At 40.1% G+C, this 26,554-nt stretch overlaps 1 protein-coding gene across 1 annotated transcript in view; it reads left to right on the forward strand.

The window, feature by feature from the left end:
* Positions 1-243: 243 nt before the first annotated feature.
* Positions 244-26,554, forward strand: part of tagapb (T cell activation RhoGTPase activating protein b) — a gene marked incomplete at both ends in the record, with an annotated part of 45,406 nt that continues 19,095 nt past the window's right edge. Inside the window, 2 exons of the mRNA XM_080859319.1 lie at positions 244-288; positions 5,714-5,799. Of these exons, the coding sequence (XP_080715445.1) occupies positions 244-288; positions 5,714-5,799 (131 nt within the window). The remainder of the gene's footprint in view (positions 289-5,713; positions 5,800-26,554) is intronic.

Genomic DNA, 26,554 nt, shown 5'->3' on the forward strand with positions numbered 1-26,554 from the left:
CACACAGCACCTCTTTCTATACCGCTTTCGGGGCGCTCACTCACTCACTCAGTCCCAGAGGCATTTACCGTTCATACCCAAACCAGGGCTCAAGAGGAACACACTCAAACACACAAAAACACACACGCTCACACAAGTATAGCACTGACATCAGGACCCTGAAGTACCGCAGAGTTTCACACCAAGAAAAAGAACCAGTGAAGGAGGACTCACCTGTCTCCATCACTTTCTCGCTCTCCAACCATGAGAAGGGGAAGCTACGACGATGCGTCTGTCTCTATCCGACCCGTAAGTAATCTGAAACTGAACTTCTTGGTGATTCAACCTGTCAATTCTGCTGGATTGATTTTGCAATTCTGGGGAGAATGAGCATTCGTTCAGCTTTGTCGTCTTCGAAAGTTCTTCGAAATTATTTCTCGTCTTCTATCTTAGTTTGCTGAATTACAGAGTTACTGTATTAGAGTAGATCCTTTGGAACATCTGACCTATGACTTGTGATTGATTTTGGTTGTAATTGCACAACCTAAATAACTTTGTTGGGAGAACAATTACTGAGGCCCACACACACACACACACACACATCCATCCATCCACACACACACACTTAGTTAAGCATCAGATTCTTTTTGAGACAGAAATAACACCATTTCGGTGTCTTCACTAAAAGGGAAATTTATTGTCTTTTTTTTCCTGTCTTTTTTCCTATTGTCTTTTTTGCCCATTTGTCACCGTGCTACGTTCTCCTTGTTTCCATGGGAAAGTCTTCATTAAGGTCAAAGCTTTTTTCCGCTAATTTATCTAGGAGCAGCATACAGGCGGACACTGTGCTAGGGTGCCAATATTAACTGGAAAAGATCACTTCCAAACAGAGAGAGGCTGGTCTTCTACTTCAGTAGAACTGATGATGACGAGGATTTGCTGTGCAGGAGTGCTGGCCAAGAATCTCTGTTTGGACACCTGATCCACTTTTTCTTTCTCACTGTTTTTTGTTTTGTTTTCCTCTTTCCACCAGATCTGCCACTTTGGGTATTTGAGTGTATTTGCGTTGACCAGACCTGAGATAGCCTGTCCTCAATCTTCGCAGTAATTTAAACTGGCTAATGGGACAATTGATCGACTTAACTGAAACACGTACGACCCAGGTCAATCAAGCCTACCGTAATTTCCGGACTATTGGGCGCAACTGAATACAAGCCGCACCCACTGAATAATAATAAAAAAAAATATTTTGAACATAAATAAGCCACACATGCTATAAGCCGCATGTGCCTCCCGGTACATTGAAACAAATGAACTTAACACAGGCTAAAATGAATATCAAAAGTAACACAATAGTGATTCATATTATTAGTTTTGCCAGTTACGATAAGCAGTGGTGGAAGAAGTACTGAAGTTTTAAACTAGGGCTGTGCCATTTTGATAAATAATGCAGATAAAGCTAATGGAAACTCACTACTAGTAATAATTATAAGCAGCAACATTTGTTTATAGGAAAGGTTGGTGGTCTTACCCTCTGTAATACTTTTCACACTCTTCAGAATCTTACAATTCTGCAGATGACCTACCACGGATCATCTGCAAAGTTAATACCAGTAAGCCAAACCAATAAGGACAACATGTTATATCTTTAAATATGGTATTTAATTGTAAACGTGTAAAAAATGGAAACATGGAACATGGCATTGTTTAAGCCGCAAGGTTTAAAGCGTGGGGAAAAAGTAGCGGTTATGGTAGTCACTGTTTTGTCTTCTTGTGAGAACGGTCCAGTGATGTGTTTTTTTTTTTTTTAAAGATTTATTTTTGACTGTAATTGGAATGAACAGTGAAGAGAAACAGGAAGCGAGCGGGGAGAGAGAGGGCATTGGGAAATGGCCACGTGGTGGACTCAAACCCGGGTCCCCGGGGTCGTTCAGATCCATACATGGTACGGGGCTGCTTGCGCCACAGCTCCCCCCCAGTAATGTGTTTTAACTCTGTCAGAGACCTATATATGATTGGCTTTGTGTCTTTGTGTTTACTGGAACATAAGCTTCGGTGTTGCCGTAGTTTCTGTTCCAGCACAAAGGCTAGGCCTTGTGGAAAACCCCTGTAGTAAGAGCTTGATGTTCGGATTAAATCTGTCGTTGTGGTTGTCATACAACGGGCACTGAAAAAGACAAACTTTACAGAGTTGGAAACTTTAATGACGTTTAATGAATACCCGTGAAGAAGACACATTCTTGTGTCATTCATGCAGGGAAAGAGCATCAGGGAAAATCAAGCTTTAGATGAATGTGTCTACCATGCTGTGTTAATGTATGGATGGTCAAATTCCATATAGGGTAGCCTGCTGTATCAAATGCTCCAAGTCAAGGATAAGGCCTGACAAGAAGCAGAATACTGTGGCTATGTTTGTGTGCCTCTCTCTCTGTGTGTATGTGAAAGACAATTGAACGCGATGGGGAGTGAGAGCCAGAGAAAGCGAGAAAAAGAGAGAGAGGAATTGTCATTATATCACATTTAGTCATTTAGCAGACGCTTTTATCCAAAGTACAAGGGAGAGAACATTCAAATTAGTATGCAAAGGTTTGTGTGTGTCTCCTCAGGTATATGTTTCGTGATGTGTTTGTGTGTGTTGTATGAGTATTTGTGTGTGTGTCTCTGTGAGAAAGAGGGAGTGAGTGTGTGTTTGGCCTCTTTGAAACAAGTGGCCATTGTTTTAAGTTGCATGATTGGCCCAGAATGCCTAGAAGCCAGCAGTGCGTGGAACGCAGCCGGGGGGTTTTGGGGATTGTTTGCCTGTGCCTGTGTGTGTGTTTGTTTGTGTGTGTGTTTGTTTGTGTGTGTGTGTGTGTGTGTGTGTGTGTGTGTGTGTGTGTGTGTGTGTGTGTAGTGATGAGCATCAATTATGGATCATTGTAAATGAAGAGAGCCACCCTGCACTTCATGATTGTTAATGAGCCTTGGCCAAACCCAGCAACTCACACCCATTAACCAGGATACTACTATGTTAAACATTTAAGCACTGAATACTGCCAACATTAAACTGAATTGATGTTGGTTGGTCTCCACTTAGTCACTTTACCAAACTACACTGGTTGTTCATTAGACCTCTGGTTCAGGGCCACAAAATTGGCCCCAATTCTCCACCTTGGAGAAATGTTTGCATTCAACAGGCTTTTCTGCTTAAGTTGTTTTTTAAGCCTATTTTTTCCATTATTGCACATAAGAACCATGGGTGAAAATTGTTCCTTTTTGTTATAATTCCTTTGCATGGCTCCTAGAGAGGAGAACCAAACTGAGATCACCATTTAGAGTGATTCCTTGCACTTGTTTACAACTGTTGAAGGTTGATTGGGCTAGTGTCGATATGACATGGTGGAAAAGCAACTAAAAAAAAACACTCTGTTCCCTTATAATCAGCACTGGCGACTTCCCTTTGGTGACTACACTTATATAGAAGACCGAAGTTGCATTGGCATCAGAAGACAAGGCAAATTCTTGACATTTGCACTTAAATCACTACAGGTCCCCCAGCTCCTGACAGTGTAACCATTTATTGTTTGATTGCATGTCAAGCAATCCAATCCATTTACCAATCTTGTTGACACCGGGGAAGCACTCTCTGTTGTGGAGATGCCTGCATGTGCAATGGCCCTCCCAGACTGCTTACTTCAGTTTGTTATCCTATTTCTTCCTGACTGCAGGTCATCAGTGGGATTTCTGGAGCTTATAGACTTGTGAGTCATATATATCAGATGGTTTGTCAGATAGTGGTCTCCCATTTCTGTCACATCAGCTGTTTTTACTTTTTTGAGATTAGATGTTTTGTTGCATTGACATTGAGTGTTGTAATATTCATATAAAACAAGGTTTACTGGAATCAATTACAGTGTGATCAGTACTGTTTTTCATACAATATCATACTTTATTGCTCTTAATTGCATTGGCACAAATATACACCACACGCTCACACACACACACACACACTTAGAAAACAGAATGTGTGACCCATGCTGAGAGACTGGGCTCAAATTTCCCTGCAATGCATCTACAACACAAGATGCTTGAGAAAAGCACGGAACATCGTAAAGGACCACAGCCACCCAGGCTATGGAATACTCACACTGCTGCCGTCTACTAGACGTTACCGGATCATCCGAGCACGGACTACCAGACTCACAAACAGCTTTCACCCCCAGGCAGTAAGGCTTCTGAACAAGCAACATTGACCCACTGAACAGTCGCCATCACCATGTACATTCTGCTCCCCCACTCATACAACTACACTTGCTACATATATATGCACATATTTTAATATAATATTCCTCACTCCTTCACCCTGTTAACTGCTGCTAGCCTTTCTTTTACATTTAAATTGGTGTTACTTGTTACTGTATATGTTATAATGTTATATGTTTTTTTTTTTTTTCTTGTATGCCATCTACTGCGTAGATGTTGCCTGCCAGATCATAAGAATTTCACTGCGCTAAAGGTATTTGGTGCATGAAAGGGATAACGGCCGACGAGCTGTACAGTTCTACAAAGGTAATGGACGCTGCGGGGCAAAGAACTCCACGACGCGCAGCTAAAGCTATTTGGTGCATGTAAGGGATAACGGCCGACTAGATGTACAGTTCTACAAAGGTAATGGACGCTGCAGGGCAAAGGGAGTTGCTCCGCGAAGTCCATTACCTTTGAAGAACTGTACAGCTCTGAGGCCGTTATCCCGCTTATCTCCCGTTTACAACATCCAAAAATGTTTTTATTATTATTATTATTATTTAGAATTTCCTTTATCTTTAGGAAACTTAATATGCATAATATCCTGATGAATTCTTGATTTGAAGCCTAGTGCTCCCGTTAGAGAAAGTAGTGCGTGGAACTGGTCTTATCATATGACCTTTAGTTTCACCGGGCATTGCTGCAAAGTGACACTCATGAGCTCACCTCTGTAAACGGACACACGGACACAGGTGTTGTTCATAAGGTTTTACTATTTAAAGTTGAACTCCACGTTTCCGTTGATGGTGAAGTTGGACAGAGCAACAAGGAGGTCAAGTTTGGTGATTTTGGTCCAGGCTCACAATCGAGCCGGCGAGTTAGCCGTGTGAGCTACTAACTGTTTGAATGGATTTTTGGTCTAAGCGTTAGCAGCCGCCTACAAATAATATTCGAGACTTTCAGTTAAGACTTACAATACTCTGCAACATTCGTGTAGCACATAAACAACTAACCGAGTCAATTTAGACATATAAAAAGTCGTGTAGATAGCTTAATTCACATAAAACATTTCCCACTAACTTCTCCCAACACGCCGCCATCTTTGTTCGAATTATCCTAGCTGTCAAAAAATAAACGTTATGTTGGCTGTCAATGGTAACCATTCAAGAGCATTGATGTGGAACGGCGATTTAACTTTTCTACTGGGACTACGTTCAAGGTGTCCGGTTATACGAACTTAATGTACACCCCATTAGCCAATCAGAAAACAGTATTTCGTTCCAGAGGGAGATAAGTGACAATAAACACTTTGACTTGACTTGAAATTACTTTTCTACTTTGGTTCTATGTTGCCGCCAGCATTCTTTGGAAAAATACGTTTGAAGAAGAATATAAACAATGTAGTCTGCTGATCTGAATACTGAGCTCTTTAGACCAGTGTTACGTGTGTTAAAACTTTGCAGAGATGAATTTTGAACTTTGACCTCCCCAATGTTCTTCCTCATTGCAGCATCTCCGCAGCCTGGCACAGAGGCGGCGATCTGCTCCATCCCTGGTGTTTGGGAGAGCCCTTGGAATCCCTTGGAACCTCATCAGGTGTGTGTCTGTGTGTGGAGGGCTTTTGATCAAGTCCCGAGATATTAGTATAATGTAGAGCTGTTCCAACACCATCTCCAGTAACCAAAAAGTAAAACCACTGGCAGGGGCGTCATTAGGCCTGTTTTGGGGTGGCTGAAGCCCCCCTAAAATGTTCTTCAGACCCCCCAAACTGATTTGGCATTTTTGGCTTTTTTTTTTTTTTTTTTTGGTGATGACATTTAATTTAACTATTGTTTCTCACATGGACACATTATTAATACCTCTAAAATGCTCCATATGTGCGTGCGTTCTGGTTTGTATGTTTTCTCCCCCTTCAAATTACAATTCAATAGCATATCATTAACGCAATAAACCCCGGGGATCTCGCAGAGGCTGCTGCGCTGGTTTTCTCACTCTGCCAAATAAGGTCTCTTCAACGACATCCAAGATTATAGCCAAGGAGTTTAGCTCTTAAATGATGCAAGGAGTGAAATTGTAAGTAAAGGTAGTTACAAAATGTGGCTATCTGTAGTTGTCAACGATTGTTAACTGCTTACATTTAGGTTTACTTGAGGTAAATGAAAGGGAATATTGTAGTGGGCTATGTTAACACTAAGCTAGCTAGCTAACTAGCGCAGTCGCAGTGAGTGTGAACGAGCAAATTCGAAATACAAGAAATAACTATCGACACCTCTCTATTCTTTGCATGAATATATCTTTCTAGTATTTCAAAACAATAATATCAGCCCTTATAGAATGTTGTTGTTTAGAATCAGTTACTGCTAGTGAATCCTTGATTGACTTGATTATAGTGAATGCATTGGTTGCCTTCCATTTCAGCCCATCATACAATATTTGTCACTTGATAATTATTGAATGGTATATTTGACACTGAACTAGTTCATCTTTATGTCAGTGATAGTGTCCAAATGAGCATAAAATATCACTGGTATGTTAAAAGTACCCGGACAACAAAATAGATAGTATATGTTGGTCAAATCGTATTCCCCTCTGCTCATAATAAAACAAGTAGGCTAACATCTCAAAAGTTGACACTTTCCTTTTAAGAATTAGGATTTGGGAGCGTATATGAAAGCTAGTTTATCCGTCTTTCCTTTACAAGCAAGACAATTATTTCTCTCTTTATTTGAAAAAAGTTCATATTTGTGTTGTCAAATTTGACTGTGACCCTGAAATTCTGTCTCTTGTGTTATCATATACTGAATGCAAGCAAAACTGCAGAGCAAAATCACAATCTTTCTGATTAAATCAATCTACGTATGAACTGTCTGATACAATTGATATCTGCGGCCCCAAATGGGCCCAAAAACAATTGCTGCGCACTATGCGCGTGCAAACTTCTAATTCCCCTTGGGGCTAAAACCCCCCTTTCTTTGAATCCTAGAAACGCCCCTGACCACTGGTGCATTAGCAGAATTAAATGTAAAACGTACCCTCTTTGAAAAATCAAAGTGTCATGCAGTTCCTGGGAGACTTCGCATCAAAGACAGAACCTCAAATGTTCTACTCTGAGCCTTATGAAGAATTCACCTGAAGGCTCTTCAACACTCAGATCCAGGCACGTGCACAGTTTGGGGGGCTGGTGCTCAAACCAAATAAAAAGGGCACCCATCGCCAAAATTATTTATGAAATTAAAAATAATAAATTAATTAATAAATAAAAAACACAGTAGGATATTTCCAACTTTATATACAGCCGCGGAAAAAATTAAGAGACCACTTCAAAATTATCAGTTTCTCTGGTTTTACTATTTATTGGTATGTGTTAAAGTAAAATGTACATTTTAGTTTTATTCTATAACCTACTGGCAACATTCCTACCAAATTTCAAATACAAATATTGTCATTTAGATCATTTATTTGCAGAAAAATGACAATTGGTCAAAATAGCAAAAAAGATGCAGTGTCTTCAGATCTCGAATAATGCAAAGAAAACAAGCTCATATTCATTTTTAAACTACACAATACTAATGCTTTAACTTAGGAAGAGTTCAGAAATCAATATTTGGTGGAATAACCTTGATTTAAAATCACAACTTTCATGTGTCTTGGCATGCTCTCCACCAGTCTTTCACATTGCCGTTGGGTGACTTTATGCTACTCCTGGCGCAAGAATTCAAGCAGCTCGGCTTCTTTTCATGGCTTGTGACCATCCATCTTCCTCTTGATCACATTTCAGAGTTTTTTTTATGGGATTCAGGTCTTGAAATTGGGCTGGCCATGACAGGGTCCTGATCTGGTGATACTCCATCCACACCTTTACTGGCCTGGCTGTGTGGCATGGAGCATTGCCCTGCTGGAAAAAACACTTCTCAGAGTTGGGGAACATTGTCAGAGCAAAAGGAAGCAAGTTTTTCTTCCGGGACAACGTTGTACTTTGCCTGGCTGAGGTTTGTAAAAGACCATAAGAATTTAACCAAAGCCGACTGGAGGGTCTCCTAGTTCGTCTTCTCTGATGAGTCCAATTTCACAGTAGGTGCAAGACTCTGTGGCTTGTAGGCCTCTCCAGGTCTCCGTCTAACCATCAGACGACCATGTGTTGGGCAAATCTGAAAATTGGACTCTGAAATGTGATCAAGAGGAAGATGGATGGTCACAAGCCATGAAAAGAGGCCGAGCTGCTTGAATTCTTGCGCCAGGAGTAGCATAAAGTCACCCAACGGCAATGTGAAAGACTGGTGGAGAGCATGCCAAGACACATGAAAGTTGTGATTTTAAATCAAGGTTATTCCACCAAATATTGATTTCTGAACTCTTCCTAAGTTAAAGCATTAGTATTGTGTAGTTTAAAAATGAATATGAGCTTGTTTTCTTTGCATTATTCGAGATCTGAAGACACTGCATCTTTTTTGCTATTTTGACCAATTGTCATTTTTCTGCAAATAAATGATCTAAATGACAATATTTTTATTTGAAATTTGGTAGGAATGTTGCCAGTAGGTTATAGAATAAAACTAAAATGTACATTTTACTTTAACACATACCAATAAATAGTAAAACCAGAGAAACTGATAATTTTGAAGTGGTCTCTTAATTTTTTCCGCGGCTGTATTTATTTGCTGACAATACAGTACACACACATTTTTTTTAACTGTTTTCTGACAGAGTTAAAGTAACACTATGCAACAATTACACTTCAGGATTAGGGTAAGGATACACAGTTTTACCTTAAAAAAAAAACAGCTTGAAAAAAATTGGGGCGCTACAATGCCTTTTTGATGTGGAGAATCGCCTCTGTGCCATTGCCATACCAGGGTCCATAGGCATATAACTTAGTTATGTAGTTTTGCCTGTGGCAGCCCGACTTCTTTACGCTCTGCCGAAGTAGTAAGTAGCTTATTTGCCGTCTTGCTTTGTCTTGTGTTGCACTTGCTTGATGTTTGACTGTGTTAGGACAGTCGTTGAGTAACTAGTTTGTCATAATGTCAAAGTCAGTACATTTCAAGAGATTTTGTTAGTTTTAGCTGCTAGCATACCGTTAGCGAATAGCTATTGATCCGTTGTGCTGCTCTAAAGCATAAGCAGCATTACACTAATAATATACCACAATATACCTCACCAGACTGTCATGTAGCTCAACTTAAGACCTACCTTTCATTTCAATAATTACAATTTGAAATGAAACAAAACTAGTGAACTTGTCTTATTTGTAGAACAGCAAAACTGCCTTTAAATTCTCTGCCTGCCTGTCTGTCTCCCTGCCTGTATCGCTCTTCCCCTCTCTCTTCATTAAACACGACAAATGTCAGTAAACAGCTGGACAACGCTTTGAAAACACGATTTTGCGAACACTGTTTTTTGTTCGTAAGTTTTTTCTGGAAACGTCGGACCAGTTGCGACGTTATGTTTCCAGCTGCGTTAATGTTGTGGTTAATTTATCACCAAACAACGTCGGGGATTGCACGAACACCGTCATTACCTGTTGTCTGATGCTGCGGGTCAGAAAAGAAGTAGGCTGCAGCCGTTTGGCCTGGCGCTTTGGCCTGCATGAGCACTTAGTGGAGCAGGTGGAAGGAGGGGCGAAATGAGTGCCGCGGAGCATGTCGGGCGAAATTCTCACAAGAACTGAAATAAATGCCCCGTCAAAACAGATTTGGGAGGAATTGATGACAGAGAGAGTAATTTTAAATCTTCAATATTGATTGAAAAAAATATTGAAATTGGGCTTCAGCTGGAAGGGACACTTTTCTCATCCAGGGCAAAAGGGCGGGTGCTTGAGCACCACTTGGGGTCTATCTGTGCACATGCCTGACCTTAAACATGACCTCCTTGAAGGACCACCACTGGCAAATAAGGGTCTTCTCTATCATATACATTCGATAGGGAAATGTTTGTCTTTCGAAATGGCTATGAATAGTGCTGTTGTCATGGAGCCTTGTATATCAAGTAGCACTCTATGCTGAGTAGCTGCAATTGGGCTTAGGCTGCCATTCAAAATGCAAATGAGCAGCTGCTATACATATAAGACTGATGCACCACAGTACCACCCCCAGCCTCATGGGGGCCCCATCTCTCTCTTCAAATAGACAGGCAGAGACGTACTTTGTGAGAGTTCCCTGGTGTGTAAATTATACAAGAAATATGGGGGGGGGTGGTGCATTTTAGGCCGATGATAACCAGAAATGAGGTTGCAGGATAGTAAATCTCAATTCAATGATAGTGTGCTTGAATTAAAACTTTAATTATGAATGGCCTTATATGTATGCAAGGGGCTACTAAATACATTTGCATTGAGTAGGTCCTTTCGGTCCAGAGAGAGACATTTTACATGTAGGTTGCATAGCCAGATGGCACATTAGCTACTGTATATAATGGGATATTATGCAGTCTTTTAAAGACATTTCCACATTTAAAGACACTATACGCTCTGTCTAATGTATGGAGGAAGAGGTGAAAATGGGATAGATCATGAATCACCAGGGATGTAAGGAGATCAGTGCATGCACTTGTTACATGTTGGGGTATTCACACACACACACACACACACACACACACAAAGAGAAAGACATCTTGAAGACTCAGGAGTTCACATATCCTTCAAGGTTCTAGGTAAGCAATGTGGTGGTGCATGTTAGACAACCTTTGGCTATATTTCAATAATACCTCAGTGGAACTACACAACGAAACATGAGGGCAAGTGATGCAGAAGAAAATGATCCAATGACAGAAGTAACCCATGGGTAGAGATAAGATGAACTAATAAACTGGGGAAAGTCAAGAGTATTCAGTCTCTAAGAGAAAAGGCTCCTCCTGAACTTTTATTCGGATTCACTTCAGTCTTTATTTCTTCCCCATGTACACGCACAATCTCTCTCTCTCTCTCCACCTTCAATTCAATTTCAATATTTGGTTGAAACAAACATGTAATAGTAGTTAGGTTTTCTTCAGAAGGTCTGCACTGAAAGGTTTAAGGGTGAAGGCTCACAGAAAATGGGAAGGACTACTACTAGATAGTAGATGCTTCAGAAGGTTTTGTCACACCATGTCTATAAATATGTATGTATGTATGTGTTTGTTTCTGTGCGTTTACTTGTGAGTATGTATGTGCCTATTTCCATATGTCTGTATGTCTTTCTATGTTTGTCACTGTCCTATTTAATCAAAAGATACTCAAATGTCCTCTTCTGCACACATACAACAACAGTTCCATCTTTTCTCTGTCCTCATCTCAGGCATGCATATTATACTGTCTCTCACGTCGCAGTGGCACACAAACACACAACCCCCCCCACATACAGTCCCACTCTTTCTCAGTCCTACTCCTTGCAAAAAGAACCGCAGAGCAGTGCTTTTGACAGCAAGTTTCAGCTAAGTGGGTATAATATAAAAGCCTTGAGTTTAATGTGTTTGTAAGATGCGTGTGTGTTTGTGTGTGTGCGTGTGTGTGTGTGTGTGCACGCTCTATGCTTGCCCTCTTCAGGGTGCCGCTGTTTAAACAGCCACCAACAGGGACAGTCCCTTTGTGACAGTGAAAGAGCACAAGTGTTACGGTCTCACCTACCCCAATACCCAGCATGCATTTGTCTATTTTGTCTGAGGTTATTCACCAACCAGTTTGTTTGCATCTCCCTGCAGGATTAAGCTGAAGCTTTAAAGAGCCTTAATGAGACTAAATATTTTCCCTGAATCTCCGTTATTTTTAACCTTTCTTAGCATTTGGGGCGGGTTCCAAGAATAACTCCCTTATTTTCCGTCCCATGTTGACCGGTATGCCTATTACAAGTGTATAGCCAGTTGCATCTTGTGTGCTAAATTTAGCTGCCTAGACAGCAAAAAAAAAAAATGCATGCAGAGGTTCCAGGTGAGATGAAGAGCTCTTGTTATGAAATCCCACTGTAGTTTTGATTGAGCAAGGGCTGCTGGCTGCCCCTGGGAGTAGCTTTGAGTGCACTGACGCCATAAACTGAACTGAACAACACTTACTCAGATACAATCAATAAAGGGACGCTGGGCTACATAAAAAAAATTGTCCTAGTCTTCTCCTTCATCTCTGCCATGCCCTTTTGTCATTACTTCGTGTGCTTGTGTGCTTCAGGGAACAGAGAGGGAAATACTGAAATCCCTGAAGGGTGCAGATACTAGTTTCTCACTGATCCATTCACCGTAACAATCAATCACGGTCTACAATCTCTCCAACAAAGACATCATTTGATGACAGTGTTTGGAAATGCTTTTATTGTAGAAACATGCATACGTTTAATTTGCAGTATTTTGCTGCAGTTCAAAATACAGATTTATTCAGAATAGGTCTGAAAAACCTGTTGTCAAGGTCCTAAAATATTTATGTGAGTGTTTTGAGTCTATTAATAAACATCCAAACCGGCTAAGCAATGAGTTGTGGATTTTCTCTCTCATTGACTCAAGTTTAGCATATCAATCTGATCACTTTTGCTGTGAAGTGAATCATTTGAAAGAGGTCACTTAAAAGTTAAGAAACCAATTAAACAAGTAATGGGGCATTGAGTACTGTCGCGCCCCAATGCCGCGGTGATGAGCATGACACTTTTATTTAGTCTAACTCTCCCTTTGGGGTGCCCAGAGTCCCCAATGGTAAATATCAAACAACACCTTACATGTACAAAATAAATGAATTCACATGAATGTCAAGCAACAGACAAATGTACCCTATGGCAGCAACAACCCCACAGTCATCTGTTGAAGTAATCTGTTAGGCTGCGGAAGCACGTTGAGGCCCCGAACTAAATGGCCGCTTCACTCAAGGGAGCAAAACAAAAACCAATGGCGATGGCAGTTACCTCGTTGGAGCAGGATGGTAGCAAAGTTCCGTCTCTCAGTTCAATGGTGTCATAGCGAAGACAAGCAGCCACGTTGCTCCTTGTGCACATTGATGCACTCTTGCCTGTCCGTCGAGCTATTTCTTCTGTTTACCATATCTAGGTAAACAACCAACTCTCCTGGGACCAGCTTTATAGGTGGACCACTCTGTGATGAGCAAATGAACACACCCATTGACAATTCCCTTCTTCACATGCCACCCCTGCCATGACCAAAATATCTATTAGGTGGGAAGGTAGAATGAACTGCATGAAATATCCCTATGAAAACTTTTAAACAACAGTTTTGTTTTCTGCAAATTGCCAGTTGAGAGTTTGAAAATAAATATATCCAATGTTGTTAATTCTTGAAAGTAAATCCTTCAATCTTTTTTGATGAGAAAGTTTTTAGGTAGAAAGTTTTAAGTCTTTTTTTCAAAAAGTGTTTTTCACACCACACGATCCATGGTGTTGTGCACCACTAAAAGACTCTAGGTCTATTAAGCAACAGTCTTTTGCACCTAGCCATCTGATCATGTGATATTTTTGGTCTGTCTTATTGGCGGTTGTGACTTTTGTGACGGCTGTAATGTGTAGTGCACACTCTAACCTGTTAACATGGGCACCTAAATGAAAATCAACAGATAATGCAGCCGCACAACACACGCAGCCAAGGTGCAAAAGGCCTAAGAGGTAAAATGCGAAGTAGCCAAGATGTGGAGCAGAAAAAGAGAACGATAAAGAAAAGCAGTTTATTTACGAGATCAAGGCAATGCACCCTATTCTTTCCTTGTGGTGTAAAAAAACCATTTGTAATGTAATAAATGATGACCCAAGAAAATACACTTTTTTTTCTTCAAAAGCATAACTTTTCTCTTACATATCAATAATATCCTTTCTTAGGTCTTCTGAAAAACAACACAAACAGAAAATCTGTTCTCTCATTACTCATCATTGATTCATCTATGGAGGAAAGATTAGGACAAGTCCTGCAGCTGGCATATGAGTAGGGATGAGAACTAAATCCTCTATAAACATGACATTTCTTGAAAAGGTCTGGCTGATTTCCATTGTTACCAAATCGATCGTATTGTCCTTACCAAATGTCTGGACCCAAAAACATGTTTACAGTTTTTCTCAATCGCTTTGGCGAATTTTTCCATTCACTGTTTACTTTTTCAAACCAGCTCACACACAGCCCTTAACTGAAGCTGAAATGACCACAACACTATATGATGTTTGCAGAATGACACTACCTTCTCAAAAACTTATCACACACCCATCAAAACCAAACAATTCCTTCAAAACCTACAATTTGTGCTCAATTGAAAATGTATGTTTTCTCATTTTTTTAACAATGGATAGCAAAACTCAAAATACAGCTTTCAATATCAACCTATGAAAGCATCACTTCAACTTTTGTGCAACACCCTCCCAGTATTGACTATTTTACCACTGACAACGTACTACAATTTGGGTTTTGTACTGAGCACTCTTACTTAAGGAATATATTGTCAGAAAGTATTCGAAACCTGAAAATTTGTATACAGTAAAATTTTGTAGTTCTGTTTTTGTATTGCTAAACACTATATCATATATTCTAAACCTGTCAACACCATTGATTACGTAACATTTGTTCTACTGTGCACAAACTGGCAAAGATTCTGACACAAAATGTTTACAGTATTGCAGTCCTATATTCTGTGACAAAAAAATGACAGGTTTCAATATACAGTGAAAAGGTCAACTCTGTTCTGCAGTGAACAATCTCCCCCTGCCACCAGTTTGGGCCAGTGTGTTGATTCTGTAAAAATAGTGCAATAGGCTGTAAATACTGTACATTTACATAAAGTAATCAGAATTCGACCGTATATGTTGTAAATACTGTAACTTTAGTGAAACTACAGTATACATTGTATTGTGACAACATACTTTAGAAAAGTATAGAAATTGTTGTTGCCAAGAGTGCAAATACAGTGAAACACAATATATTACGTATACCCTGTAAGCAAAATGACGTCCCCTAGACGTCCTGTAATGGTCTCTCTGAACGTTCTAAAAACGTAAATGTGTATGGTTCCCGTGACAACTTTAGGACGTTTTGTACGACGTTCCAAGACCGTCCCGAGGACGTTGCGGTGACAACTGGGAAACGTTTTCTATAGGTCATGGGGACGTTATGCAGGACGTTGCAAGCACCTCCCGAGGGCATTGTGGTTACGTCTGGGGAACGTGTTTCTATAGGTCCTGGGGACGTTCTGCAGGAAGTTGCAAGAACGTCCTGAGGGCATTGTGGTGACATCTGGGAAACGTGTTTTAGACGTCCTGGGTACGTTATTCAAGGATGCACCGCGGACGTAGCAGGCACGACCGTTTTTGCTGAGCTAAATGAAGAAAATAAAATAATAATAGATCGCGGAGCCGTCATTTTGCTTACAGGGCGCACACACACACAAGTTGAAGTTCATTTATTTTACACATTTCATATGATATGCATAGACACATACACAGACACACACGATTACGGGCATGGGAATTGAACCGTAAACCTTCCTATTACTAAACGAGATCGCTACCTACTGTCCTAACACTGTATGATTACGATTGTGTCACTTTAACAGGTTTATCACAGTGTGAGACAGCCAACAAACTTAGTCTTTTTTTCCGAGGGTTTGAGGAAAAGCATATTGTAGCAATCTCAGTCACTACGCATTGAGGGTTTTCCGTAATGATTACTTTTTAAATTAACATCCATGGCACATCACGGACGTGCGGGCAGGGAGGCAGAATAACTAGCCAAACTAAGAATGATGAAATAAAATAAATATGAATGCTTCTTTACTGATCTGTGCTATAAATGTAATGTCTGCATGATTCCAATACAATGCATACATAGGAAGGTGACCAAGTGTCTAGCTTTAACATATTGAGCTTTCCATATGCCTTCAAAGATGCTGCAACAGAACGAAGAGCTCACCGGTCAAATTGTCTGATTGGAATTTCTTTAAAAATCCCGTCTCGCAAGCAGAATCTGGATTTGACAACAATTCTAATATTTAGGCCTATAAAGGAAACGTGCACTGCCCTTATTATGTTTTAAAGGAACAGCCTAATCTGCCGTTAGAAAGTTATTTAACAACACGCATATGCTGCATTTTAAATAAAGCGCAAACCCTCGGTTTCAAACGAGGAGCGAACTGAGTGAGAAGAATCCAACATGGCCAAGCAGACTAGCCTTAAAAGCTTTTTTTCAGAGGCCAACTGAACTGAACAACAGTGATGAGGGTAAACCTTCTGACGAGGATGAACCTGTCCTGTAATACCTGCAGTGTTGCGCGTTTCCTTTTATTATAGGCCTACTGCGCGCCGAAGAGCCGCGAGCGGTATTGCAGACAGAGATTTTGAAAATTTATAGCACTCGCAGCATATTGAAAATTGAAGCTTTGAACTTAGTTAAAAATTTTGAATTATGAACAATGAACTGAGCAAGTTCATGTAGAAAGTGAACTTTCCAAACACTGAATACCTGACTCATTGAACAAAGCAATGACCATGTTGCGGCGCTCATTTTAACGCCACAGCAGGTTGCGCTTAAAGGCCACTTATTGACGCACATCAGACATAAATGTTTTTGTTTCCCATTGTAAACTTAGGAAAATAAACATGTTGCATTCTAAACTACCTGATTATGTTATTATTTAAGCTATGCAGGCGGTCAGTTTTCTTCAATAGGCTAATTTAGAAGCAGAAATAGGTTAGATATTTGGCCGGCTTTTCATTAAAATGTCGGTCAAATGAAAAACATTTTTCTGGTTCAGAGAGGACCATCAGAGGACGTCAAGGGGACGTTTTGGAAGGACCAAATGCGAATGTCCCGCAGAGGACCACAGGTAAAGGTTACGGGGACGTTTTTAAAGGACTTCCTGGGGACTTATGCTGAGTGACCAAATTATAACGTTCCTTAATAGTCCGTTTTAAGGCTGATGCGAACGTCACGCAGAGGACCTGCAGGTAAAGGTTACGGGACGTTTTTAAAGGACGTCCTGGGGACATGTGCTGAGTGACCAAATTATAACGTTCCTTAATAGTCCGTTTTAAGGCTCATGCGAACGTCGCGCAGAGGACCTGCAGGTAAAGGTTACGGGACGTTTTTAAATGACGTCCTGGGGACATGTGCTGAGTGACCAAATTATAACGTTCCTTAATAGTCCGTTTTAAGGCTCATGCGAACGTCGCGCAGAGGACCTGCAGGTAAAGGTTACGGGACGTTTTAAATGACGTCCTGGGGACGTGTGCTGAGTGACCAAATTATAACGTTCCTTAATAGTCAGTTTTAAGGCTCATGCGAACGTCACGCAGAGGACCTGCAGGTAAAGGTTATGGGGACGTTTTTAAATGACGTCCTGGGGACGTGTGTTGAGTGACCAAATTATAACGTTCCTTAATAGTCCGTTTTAAGGCTCATGCGAACGTCACGCAGAGGACCTGCAGGTAAAGGTTACGGGGACGTTTTTAAATGACGTCCTGGGTACGTGTGCTGAGTGACCAAATTATAACGTTCCTTAATAGTCCGTTTTAAGGCTGATGCGAACGTCACGCAGAGGACCTGCAGGTAAAGGTTACGGGGACGTTTTTAAATGACGTCCTGGGGAGGTGTGCTGACAGACCAAATTATAAGGTTCTCTAAAAGTCCGATTTAAGACTCATGCGAACGTCACAGAAGGACCAAACGTAGACTTGCTACGAACGTCAAAAACGTTCTGGTAATGTCCTCTAGCGAACGTTGTGGCGGGGACCAATTGGGGACGATTGGGGACCTTGCGAATGTCCTGTTAACGTCCTGGGGACGTTCCCTGTTTGCGGGGTATTGACTGTGAAGGCCAGCAAAGTGTCATTGTCATTGCTGAACGTACAAACAATTGATGCCACAGTATGACAGCTCAGGTTTGAAAGAACCCTTTGGCCAGCCTCTATGGATCAATGACTCCCTAATTTCATTTGAGCATCTTACACAAATGCCACATCCCCTGACAGGGGCCCCTCTACCTCTACCACAACCTCTTCCTTGTCCTCATCATGAGGTTGTTGGTGGTGGCCTATTCGATACATGCTTGGTATCAACTTCAATCTATTGACCCTTTTTTAGAGGTTGAAAACTGCTTGATTAGTTTTGCACAGAGAGTTCACACAGGTGCTCACGATATTTAGAATATAGAGAACAGTGCCAGTAGGCTGCTACTAAGCAGTGGTGGTCCGTCAGGGCCTTCAAGGCCTTCTCTGCTGGCCTAAACATCATCAGAAAATAAATGTAATAAAATACATTTAATTTTAATATTTTCTTTTCATAAATATGTATTAAATTATTCCCCATAGTCCATTATCCTCATTTCATAGCTTCCAGCGTTGTTAATTTATGTTAGAGCTTTCATCCAATCATATTTCAGCTATCATGTGTTGCCACGCTCGGAGAAATCTTCCCCGAGAACAGAAATCTTCCCTGAGGCCTTCAGAAGTCACATTGAAGGCCCGTGTACATCTGATTGGTTATCACAACTGGCTGTTTCAGTTCATTTAAGTTGAATGAACTGAAACAGACAGTTGTGACAACCAATCAGATTTCGAGTTGGCGACACTGGGCCTTCTAGAAGGCCCGGAAGATTTCTTTCCTCGCGTTGAACGTGACACGTAAACGTCCTTTGATTGGATACTGAGGCAGACCGGTGCAGTGCTTCAGTGCTCAGTAGCTGGCTAATGCGAAAACGACGTACATCGGTTTCAATGCTTATTATGGGTCCGTGTATCTTCTGGCCAACCGATTTTCGTTTTAAAACCAGGAAATGGAAAACGGACAACGAGCCGTCTCACGTCTACCGTCTCGGAGTCGGAAAATGGGAAACGAGGAACGAACCTATTTCCCATTTCCCATTTATTTTCCAAACGGGGAACGGGTCGTTTTCTGTGGTTCGTCTGCGTGGTTATGAATGGAAATTCGGGTAAATAAAAACAGTTGTTGTCAGTGTCTGTTAATCATGGCTACCGTTGATGAAGTTGTAAGCAACAAGTGTCCGAGAATAGTAGGCTACACCATCAGCGGACTGGCCCCGAGCTGCAAGACCCCTGTCTCCATCCTCCACAGGCACCAGGATGTGAAGATAATGTGTCCGAGGACAGTGCACCATCAGCTGACTGGCCCCGAGCTTCTAGGCCCTTGTTTTCATCCTCCACAGGCACCGGGATGTCAAAAATATGTGTCCGAGGACAGAGCACCATCCACGGACTCTCTACGAGCTTCCAGGCCCTTGTTTTCAACCTCCACAGGCACCGGGATGTTAGAAATATGTGTCCGCCAAAGATGCACCACCAACTGACTCTCTACGAGCGTCTAGGCCCTTGTCACAGAACCAGTCCCGGGTCATATTAATGCAAAATCAGTGATGGAAAATTGCCCCTGTTTTTATTTACCCGAATTTCCATTCATAACCACGCACACGAACCACAGAAAACGTTCGAAACGTTTTGAAATCGGAAATGGGAAATAGGTTCGTTCCTCGTTTCCCATTTTCCGACTCCGAGACGGGAGACGGAAGACGGCTCGTTATCCGTTTTCCATTTCCTGGTTTTAAAACGAAAATCGGTTGGCCAGAAGATACACGGACCATTATGCTAGTTGTTTCAATTGGTAAGACTTAATATAATTACATTAACCAACTCAAATAAACTAGTTTACACCAACTTGATAATTCCAGTTTTTGATACAATTACAACTACAACTATTGTTAATACAGGTGTATTGATTTTAAATGCTCCGGAAATATTAATAAAGTCTGTTGAACTCGACTATGTTAAGGTCATGCAATGCTCACTTATAGCGGCGTTCACACTAGACTTATTTTTTAAGAAAAAAGCGCAGCCTTCAGCGCCTTTTGAGCGCTTCAGAATTCATGGATATTATGTGACGTCACTGTCTTTTAAGCACCGCCATATTTGTGTCTGATGCAAACACATTACGGTCATAACATACGGTCACAACTCACAGAAAGTTCAAAACGCTAGGGGATATGTTGCGCTGTTGAATGTGACAACCTAAATATACAATTGCTAAAGATTTAGGGAATGACTGACCTGTTAAGTGAAACGCAGCACGTTGATACAGTCGTAGTAATGGCTGTGTATTATCAAAGCTAGCAAGCTATTTAGCCCTTCACCCAGGAATTTGGCTACAACTCGTTAGCCAGTATTGGCACTCTTGCCTGCTCAGAAGAGTTTCTGTACGCTTGAAATCTCCGGTTTATGGGAATGGATTATGTACAAGACATGTCAATGTCGGGAAAAGAAAGTTGGGGCAGATGCTTTGCAAAAACACAGTTAATCGCTAATGGCTAGTAGCATGCTAACATTAGTTAGGTAGCAAAGACACCTCGCAAATCCTCTTAGACGTATTTTTCAGTTACAATAATGTGGTTTGTAAATTGTACAGTGTCTATTTCTCGGTAACTTTCTAAAAATCTAAGCAAAAAAAAGTTAAACTAAAAACTTCTAGGTTTAAATACGATGGTCTACGGCGTTTGGTCGGTTAAACTAAGATAGAAGGTTACTAGGGAAGGTACGCGACTACCTACTCTCCTTGTCTTCTTCTTCTTCTTCTTCTTCTTCCTCTTTTTTATTGGCGGATTGGCAAACAACGTTTGGTGCATGACCGCCACCTTCTGAAATGGAGTGTGAGCCTGGATATTCCTATCTCACAACCTCTTACTTAAACCAGTTCTTTCAAAAAATGAAAATAAAAACTTAAAACAAAATTCATTAGAACTTCTCTTCAATATGTCACTAGTTCTCAAAGGTACTTCCTCTTCCTGGAGTTGCTGAGTAAGTTGCTGCCTTTCCTGGCTATATTTAGTACATGATTCAATGACATGCTCTATAGATTCTACTGTCTGAGGTACACACTCACTACAATACCCATTCTCATGTTTTTTAATTAAAACCAACGTACTATTTAAACCTGTGTGCCCAAACCTTATTCTAGATATTATATCCTCCTCCTTTGTTGACCTATAGACCTGGCACTGCCTACAAACCTTTGAATGCTGTAATACACTCTCCCCATACTTGCCCTATCCCACATCTTTTGCCAGTTTTCCTTTAGCTTGTGTTTGACTATGCTTTTTATTTCTGCCTTACTATACGAAATGCTTAGGCTGACCTCAGGCAAAAGGGCAGCTTCTTTTGCACTCTTATCTGCCAATTCGTTTCCTATTACCCCTATATGAGCTGGCACCCACACAAAGGCAACATTAACCCCAGAGCACTGCACTCTATGCACCACCTGCAGGATATCCACTATGATGTCTTGTCTAGAGTTTGATGACCAATGCTGGATACTTAACAGCGCCGAGGAGGAATCTGACGCAATTACAACCTCCTTTGTCCAATTGCTCTCTATCCAGGATATTGCATTAAGAATTGCTACTAATTCTCCCGTATAAACAGCTAGGTTGTCACTCAGCCTTTCCCTTCTTGAAATCTTGTACCTTGGTATAACAAATGCTGCACCCACCTTATTACAGTGCATGAAATGCCCTGTATTGTTATTCCTAGGCTTCTTCTTCTTCTTCTTCTTCTTCTTCTTATTACAGTGCATGAAATGCCCTGTATTGTTATTCCTAGGCTTCTTCTTCTTCTTCTTATTCTTGTTACCTTTTTCTGCGATTAATTCAGCCCGAACCGCTTAACGTAGAAACTTCATTCAAACTTTGTCGCGTAGGTCTTGTAAAGGACACTTATGCTATGTATTTTTCACTTTTCTAAACTTTATACTTTTTAAGATATTAAATAAAAACGAATCTAAATTTTCCCATTGACTTACATTGGGCCATTATGACATCATAATAGGGTCTTTAAACTGGCTTGCACCTGTGCTTCACTCACAGCTGCACCAAATCAAAGGAACCTCTTCTCTGTCCCTCTCAATTTAACTGTAACTAGGAACATTAAGACACCTTCCATTCTCTACTTTTATTTTTCTCCATCTCTCCATCTTTCTCTCTATCCCTCTCAGTCTACTTTCTCTCACACTCAATCTCTCTTCTTCACTCCATTTTTATCTCCTTTTTTCAATATTTTCACTCTCTTTTCTCTTCTTTCCTTCTTCCACTCTTCTTTCCTTCTTTCACTTTTCTTTCCTTTCTTCACTCTCCTTCTTTCACTCTTCTTTCCTTCTTCAACTATTATTTCCTTCTTTCACTCTTCTTTCCTTTCTTCACTCTTCTTTCTTTTCTTCTTCCGCTCTTCTTTCTTTTCTTCTTTCCTTCTTTCACTCTTCTTTCCTTCATCCTCTCTTCTCTCTTTTCTTCACTCTTCTTTCCTTTCTTCTTTCCTTCTTCCACTCTTCTTTCCTTTCTTATTTCCTTCTTTCACTCTTCTTTCTTTTCTTCTTCCTTTCCTAACTTTTGCATTTCATGCACTGGTATTTCCTTCAGGAAATGCATTATCTAGTTACAGTGCATGAAATGCCCTGTATTGTTATTCCTAGGCTTCTTCTTCTTATTCTTGTTACCTTTTTCTGCGTTTAATTCAGCCCGAACCGCTTAACGTAGAAACTTCATTCAAACTTTGTCGCGTAGGTCTTGTAAACGACACTTATGCTATGTATTTTTCACTTTTCTAAACTTTATACTTTTTAAGATATTAAAGAAAAACGAATATAAATTTCTCCCATTGACTTACATTGGGCCATTATGACATCATAATAGGGTCTTTAAACTGGCTTGCACCTGTGCTTTACTGACACCTGTGCCAAATCAAAGGACCCTCTTCTCTCTCTGTCCCTCTCAATTTAACTGTAACTAGGAACATTAAGACACCATCCATTCTCTATTTTTTTTTTCTCCATCTCTCCATCTTTCTCTCTCAGTCAACTTTCTCTCACACTCAATCTCTCTTCTTCACTCCATTTTTATCTCCTTTTTTCAATATTTTCACTCTCTCTTTATTTCTTCATCCAGAGCCACTCTTGTTCACTCTTCTTTCCTTCTTCCACTCTTCTTTCCTTTCTTATTTTCTTCTTCCATTTTTCTTTCCTTCTTCCACTCTTCTTGCCTTTCTTTTTTCCTTCATCCACTCTTCTTTCCTTCTTCCACTTTTCTTTCCTTTCTTCACTCTTCTTTCCTTCTTACACTCTTCTTTCCTTTATTCTGTCCTTCTTTCACTCTTCTTTCTTTTCTTATTTCCTTCTTCCACTCTTCTTTCCTTCCTTCACTCTTCTTTCCTTTCTTCTTTCATTATTTCACCCTTCTTTCTTTTCTTCTTTCCTTCTTCCACTCTTATTTCCTTTCTTCACTCTTCTTTCTTTTCTTCTTTCCTTCTTTCACTCTTCTTTCCTTTCTTCTTTCCTTCTTCCACTCTTCTCTCCTTTCTTCACTCTTCTTTCCTTTTGTCTTTCCTTCTTCCACTCTTCTTTCCTTCTTTCACTCTTCTTTCTTTTCTTCTTCCTTTCTTAACCTTTGCATTTCATGCACTGGTATTTCCTTCAGGAAATGCATTTTCTAGTTACAGTGCATGAAATGCCCTGTATTGTTATTCCTAGGCTTCTTCTTCTTATTCTTGTTACCTTTTTCTGCGATTAATTCAGCCCGAACCGCTTAACGTAGAAACTTCATTCAAACTTTGTCGCGTAGGTCTTGTAAAGGACACTTATGCTATGTATTTTTCACTTTTCTAAACTTTATACTTTTTAAGTTATTAAAGAAAAACGAATCTAAATTTTCCCATTGACTTACATTGGGCCATTATGACATCATAATAGGGTAATTAAACTGGCTTGCACCTGTGCTTCACTGACACCTGCAGCAAGCCTCCAAGGGTCCTCTTCTCTCTGTACCTCTCCATTCAACTGTATAACTAGGAATATTAATAGACACCTTCCATACTCTACTTTTTTTTCTCTCTATCACTCTCACTCTACTTTCTCTCACACTCCATCTCTCTGCTTCACTCTTTTTTTCTCCTTCTTTCAATATTTTCACTCTTTACTGTCTTTATCCAGAGCCACTCTTGTTCACTCTTCTTTCCTTACTTTGTTTCTTCCTCTCTTCTTTCCTTTCTTCTTTCCTTCTTTCTACTCTTCTTTACTTTCTTCTTTCCTTCTTCCACTCTTCTTTCCTTTCTTCTTCCCTTCTTCCACTCTTCTTCCCTTCTTCCACTTTTCTTTCCTTCTTCCACTCTTCTTTCCTTCTTCCACTCTTCTTTCCTTCTTCCACTCTAATTTCCTTTCTTCACTCTTCTTTCCTTTCTTCTTCCCTTCTTCCACTCTTCTTTCCTTTCTTCACTCTTCTTTCCTTTCTTCTTTCCTTCTTCAACTCTTATTTCTTTCTTTTACTGTTCTTTCCTTTCTTCCTTCCTTCTTTCACTTTTCTTTTATTCGTTCTTTCTTAACTTTTGCATTTCATGCACTGGTATTTCCTTCAGGAAATGCATTTTCTAGTTACAGTGCATGAAATGCCCTGTATTGTTATTCCTAGGCTTCTTCTTCTTCTTATTCTTGTTACCTTTTTCTGCGATTAATTCAGCCCGAACCACTTAACGTAGAAACTTCATTCAAACTTTGACGCGTAGGTCTTGTAAACGACACTTATGCTATGTATTTTTCACTTTTCTAAACTTTATACTTTTTAAGATATTAAAGAAAAACGAATATAAATTTCTCCCATTGACTTACATTGGGCCATTATGACATCATAATAGGGTCTTTAAACTGGCTTGCACCTGTGCTTTACTGACACCTGTGCCAAATCCAAAGAACGTCTTCTCTCTCTGTCCCTCTCAAGTTAACTGTAACTAGGAACATTAAGACACCATCCATTCTCTATTTTTTTTCTCTACAACTCTCCATCTTTCTCTCTCAGTCAACTTTCTCTCACACTCAATCTCTCTTCTTCACTCCATTTTTATCTCCTTTTTTCAATATTTTCACTCTCTCTTTATCTCTTCATCCAGAGCCACTCTTGTTCACTCTTCTTTCCTTCTTCCACTCTTCTTTCCTTTCTTATTTTCTTCTTCCATTTTTCTTTCCTTCTTCCACTCTTCTTGCCTTTCTTTTTTCCTTCATCCACTTTTCTTTCCTTCTTCCACTTTTCTTTCCTTTCTTCACTCTTCTTTCCTTCTTACACTCTTCTTTCCTTCCTTCACTCTTCTTTCCTTTCTTCTTTCATTATTTCACTCTTCTTTCTTTTCTTCTTTCCTTCTTCCACTCTTCTTTCCTTTCTTCACTCTTCTTTCTTTTCTTCTTTCCTTCTTTCACTCTTCTTTCCTTTCTTCTTTCCTTCTTCCACTCTTCTCTCCTTTCTTCACTCTTCTTTCCTTTTGTCTTTCCTTCTTCCACTCTTCTTTCCTTTCTTCTATCCTTCTTTCACTCTTCTTTCTTTTCTTCTTCCTTTCTTTCATTTCATGCACTGGTATTTCCTTCAGGAAATGCATTTTCTAGTTATTCTTGTTACCTTTTTCTGCGATTAATTCAGCCCGAACCGCTTAACGTAGAAACTTCATTCAAACTTTGTCGCGTAGGTCTTGTAAACGACACTTATGCTATGTATTTTTCACTTTTCTAAACTTTATACTTTTTAAGATATTAAAGAAAAACGAATATAAATTTCTCCCATTGACTTACATTGGGCCATTATGACATCATAATAGGGTCTTTAAACTGGCTTGCACCTGTGCTTCACTGACAGCTGCACCAAATCAAAGGAACCTCTACTCTCTCTGTCCCTCTCAATTTAACTGTAACTAGGAACATTAAGACACCATCCATTCTCTACTTTTTTTTCTCTCCATCTCTCCATCTTTCTCTCTCAGTCAACTTTCTCTCACACTCAATCTCTCTTCTTCACTCCATTTTTTATCTCCTTTTTTCAATATTTTCACTCTCTCTTTATCTCTTCATCCAGAGCCACTCTTGTTCACTCTTCTTTCCTTCTTCCACTCTTCTTTCCTTTCTTATTTTCTTCTTTCACTCTTCTTTCCTTTGTTCTTTCCTTCTTTCACTCTTCTTTCTTTTCTTATTTCCTTCTTCCACTCTTCTTTCCTTCCTTCACTCTTCTTTCCTTTCTTCTTTCATTATTTCACTCTTCTTTCTTTTCTTCTTTCCTTCTTCCACTCTTCTTTCTTTTCTTCTTTCCTTCTTTCACTCTTCTTTCCTTTCTTCTTTCCTTCTTCCGCTCTTCTCTCCTTTCTTCACTCTTCTTTCCTTTTGTCTTTCCTTCTTCCACTCTTCTTTCCTTTCTTCTTTCCTTCTTTCACTCTTCTTTCTTTTCTTCTTCCTTTCTTAACCTTTGCATTTCATGCACTGGTATTTCCTTCAGGAAATGCATTTTCTAGTTATTCTTGTTACCTTTTTCTGCAATTAATTCAGCCCGAACCGCTTAACGTAGAAACTTCATTCAAACTTTGTCGCGTAGGTCTTGTAAAGGACACTTATGCTA

Source organism: Sprattus sprattus (assembly GCF_963457725.1).
Source record: "Sprattus sprattus genome assembly, chromosome: 2".
In the NCBI taxonomy this organism is placed as follows: Eukaryota; Metazoa; Chordata; class Actinopteri; order Clupeiformes; family Clupeidae; genus Sprattus; species Sprattus sprattus.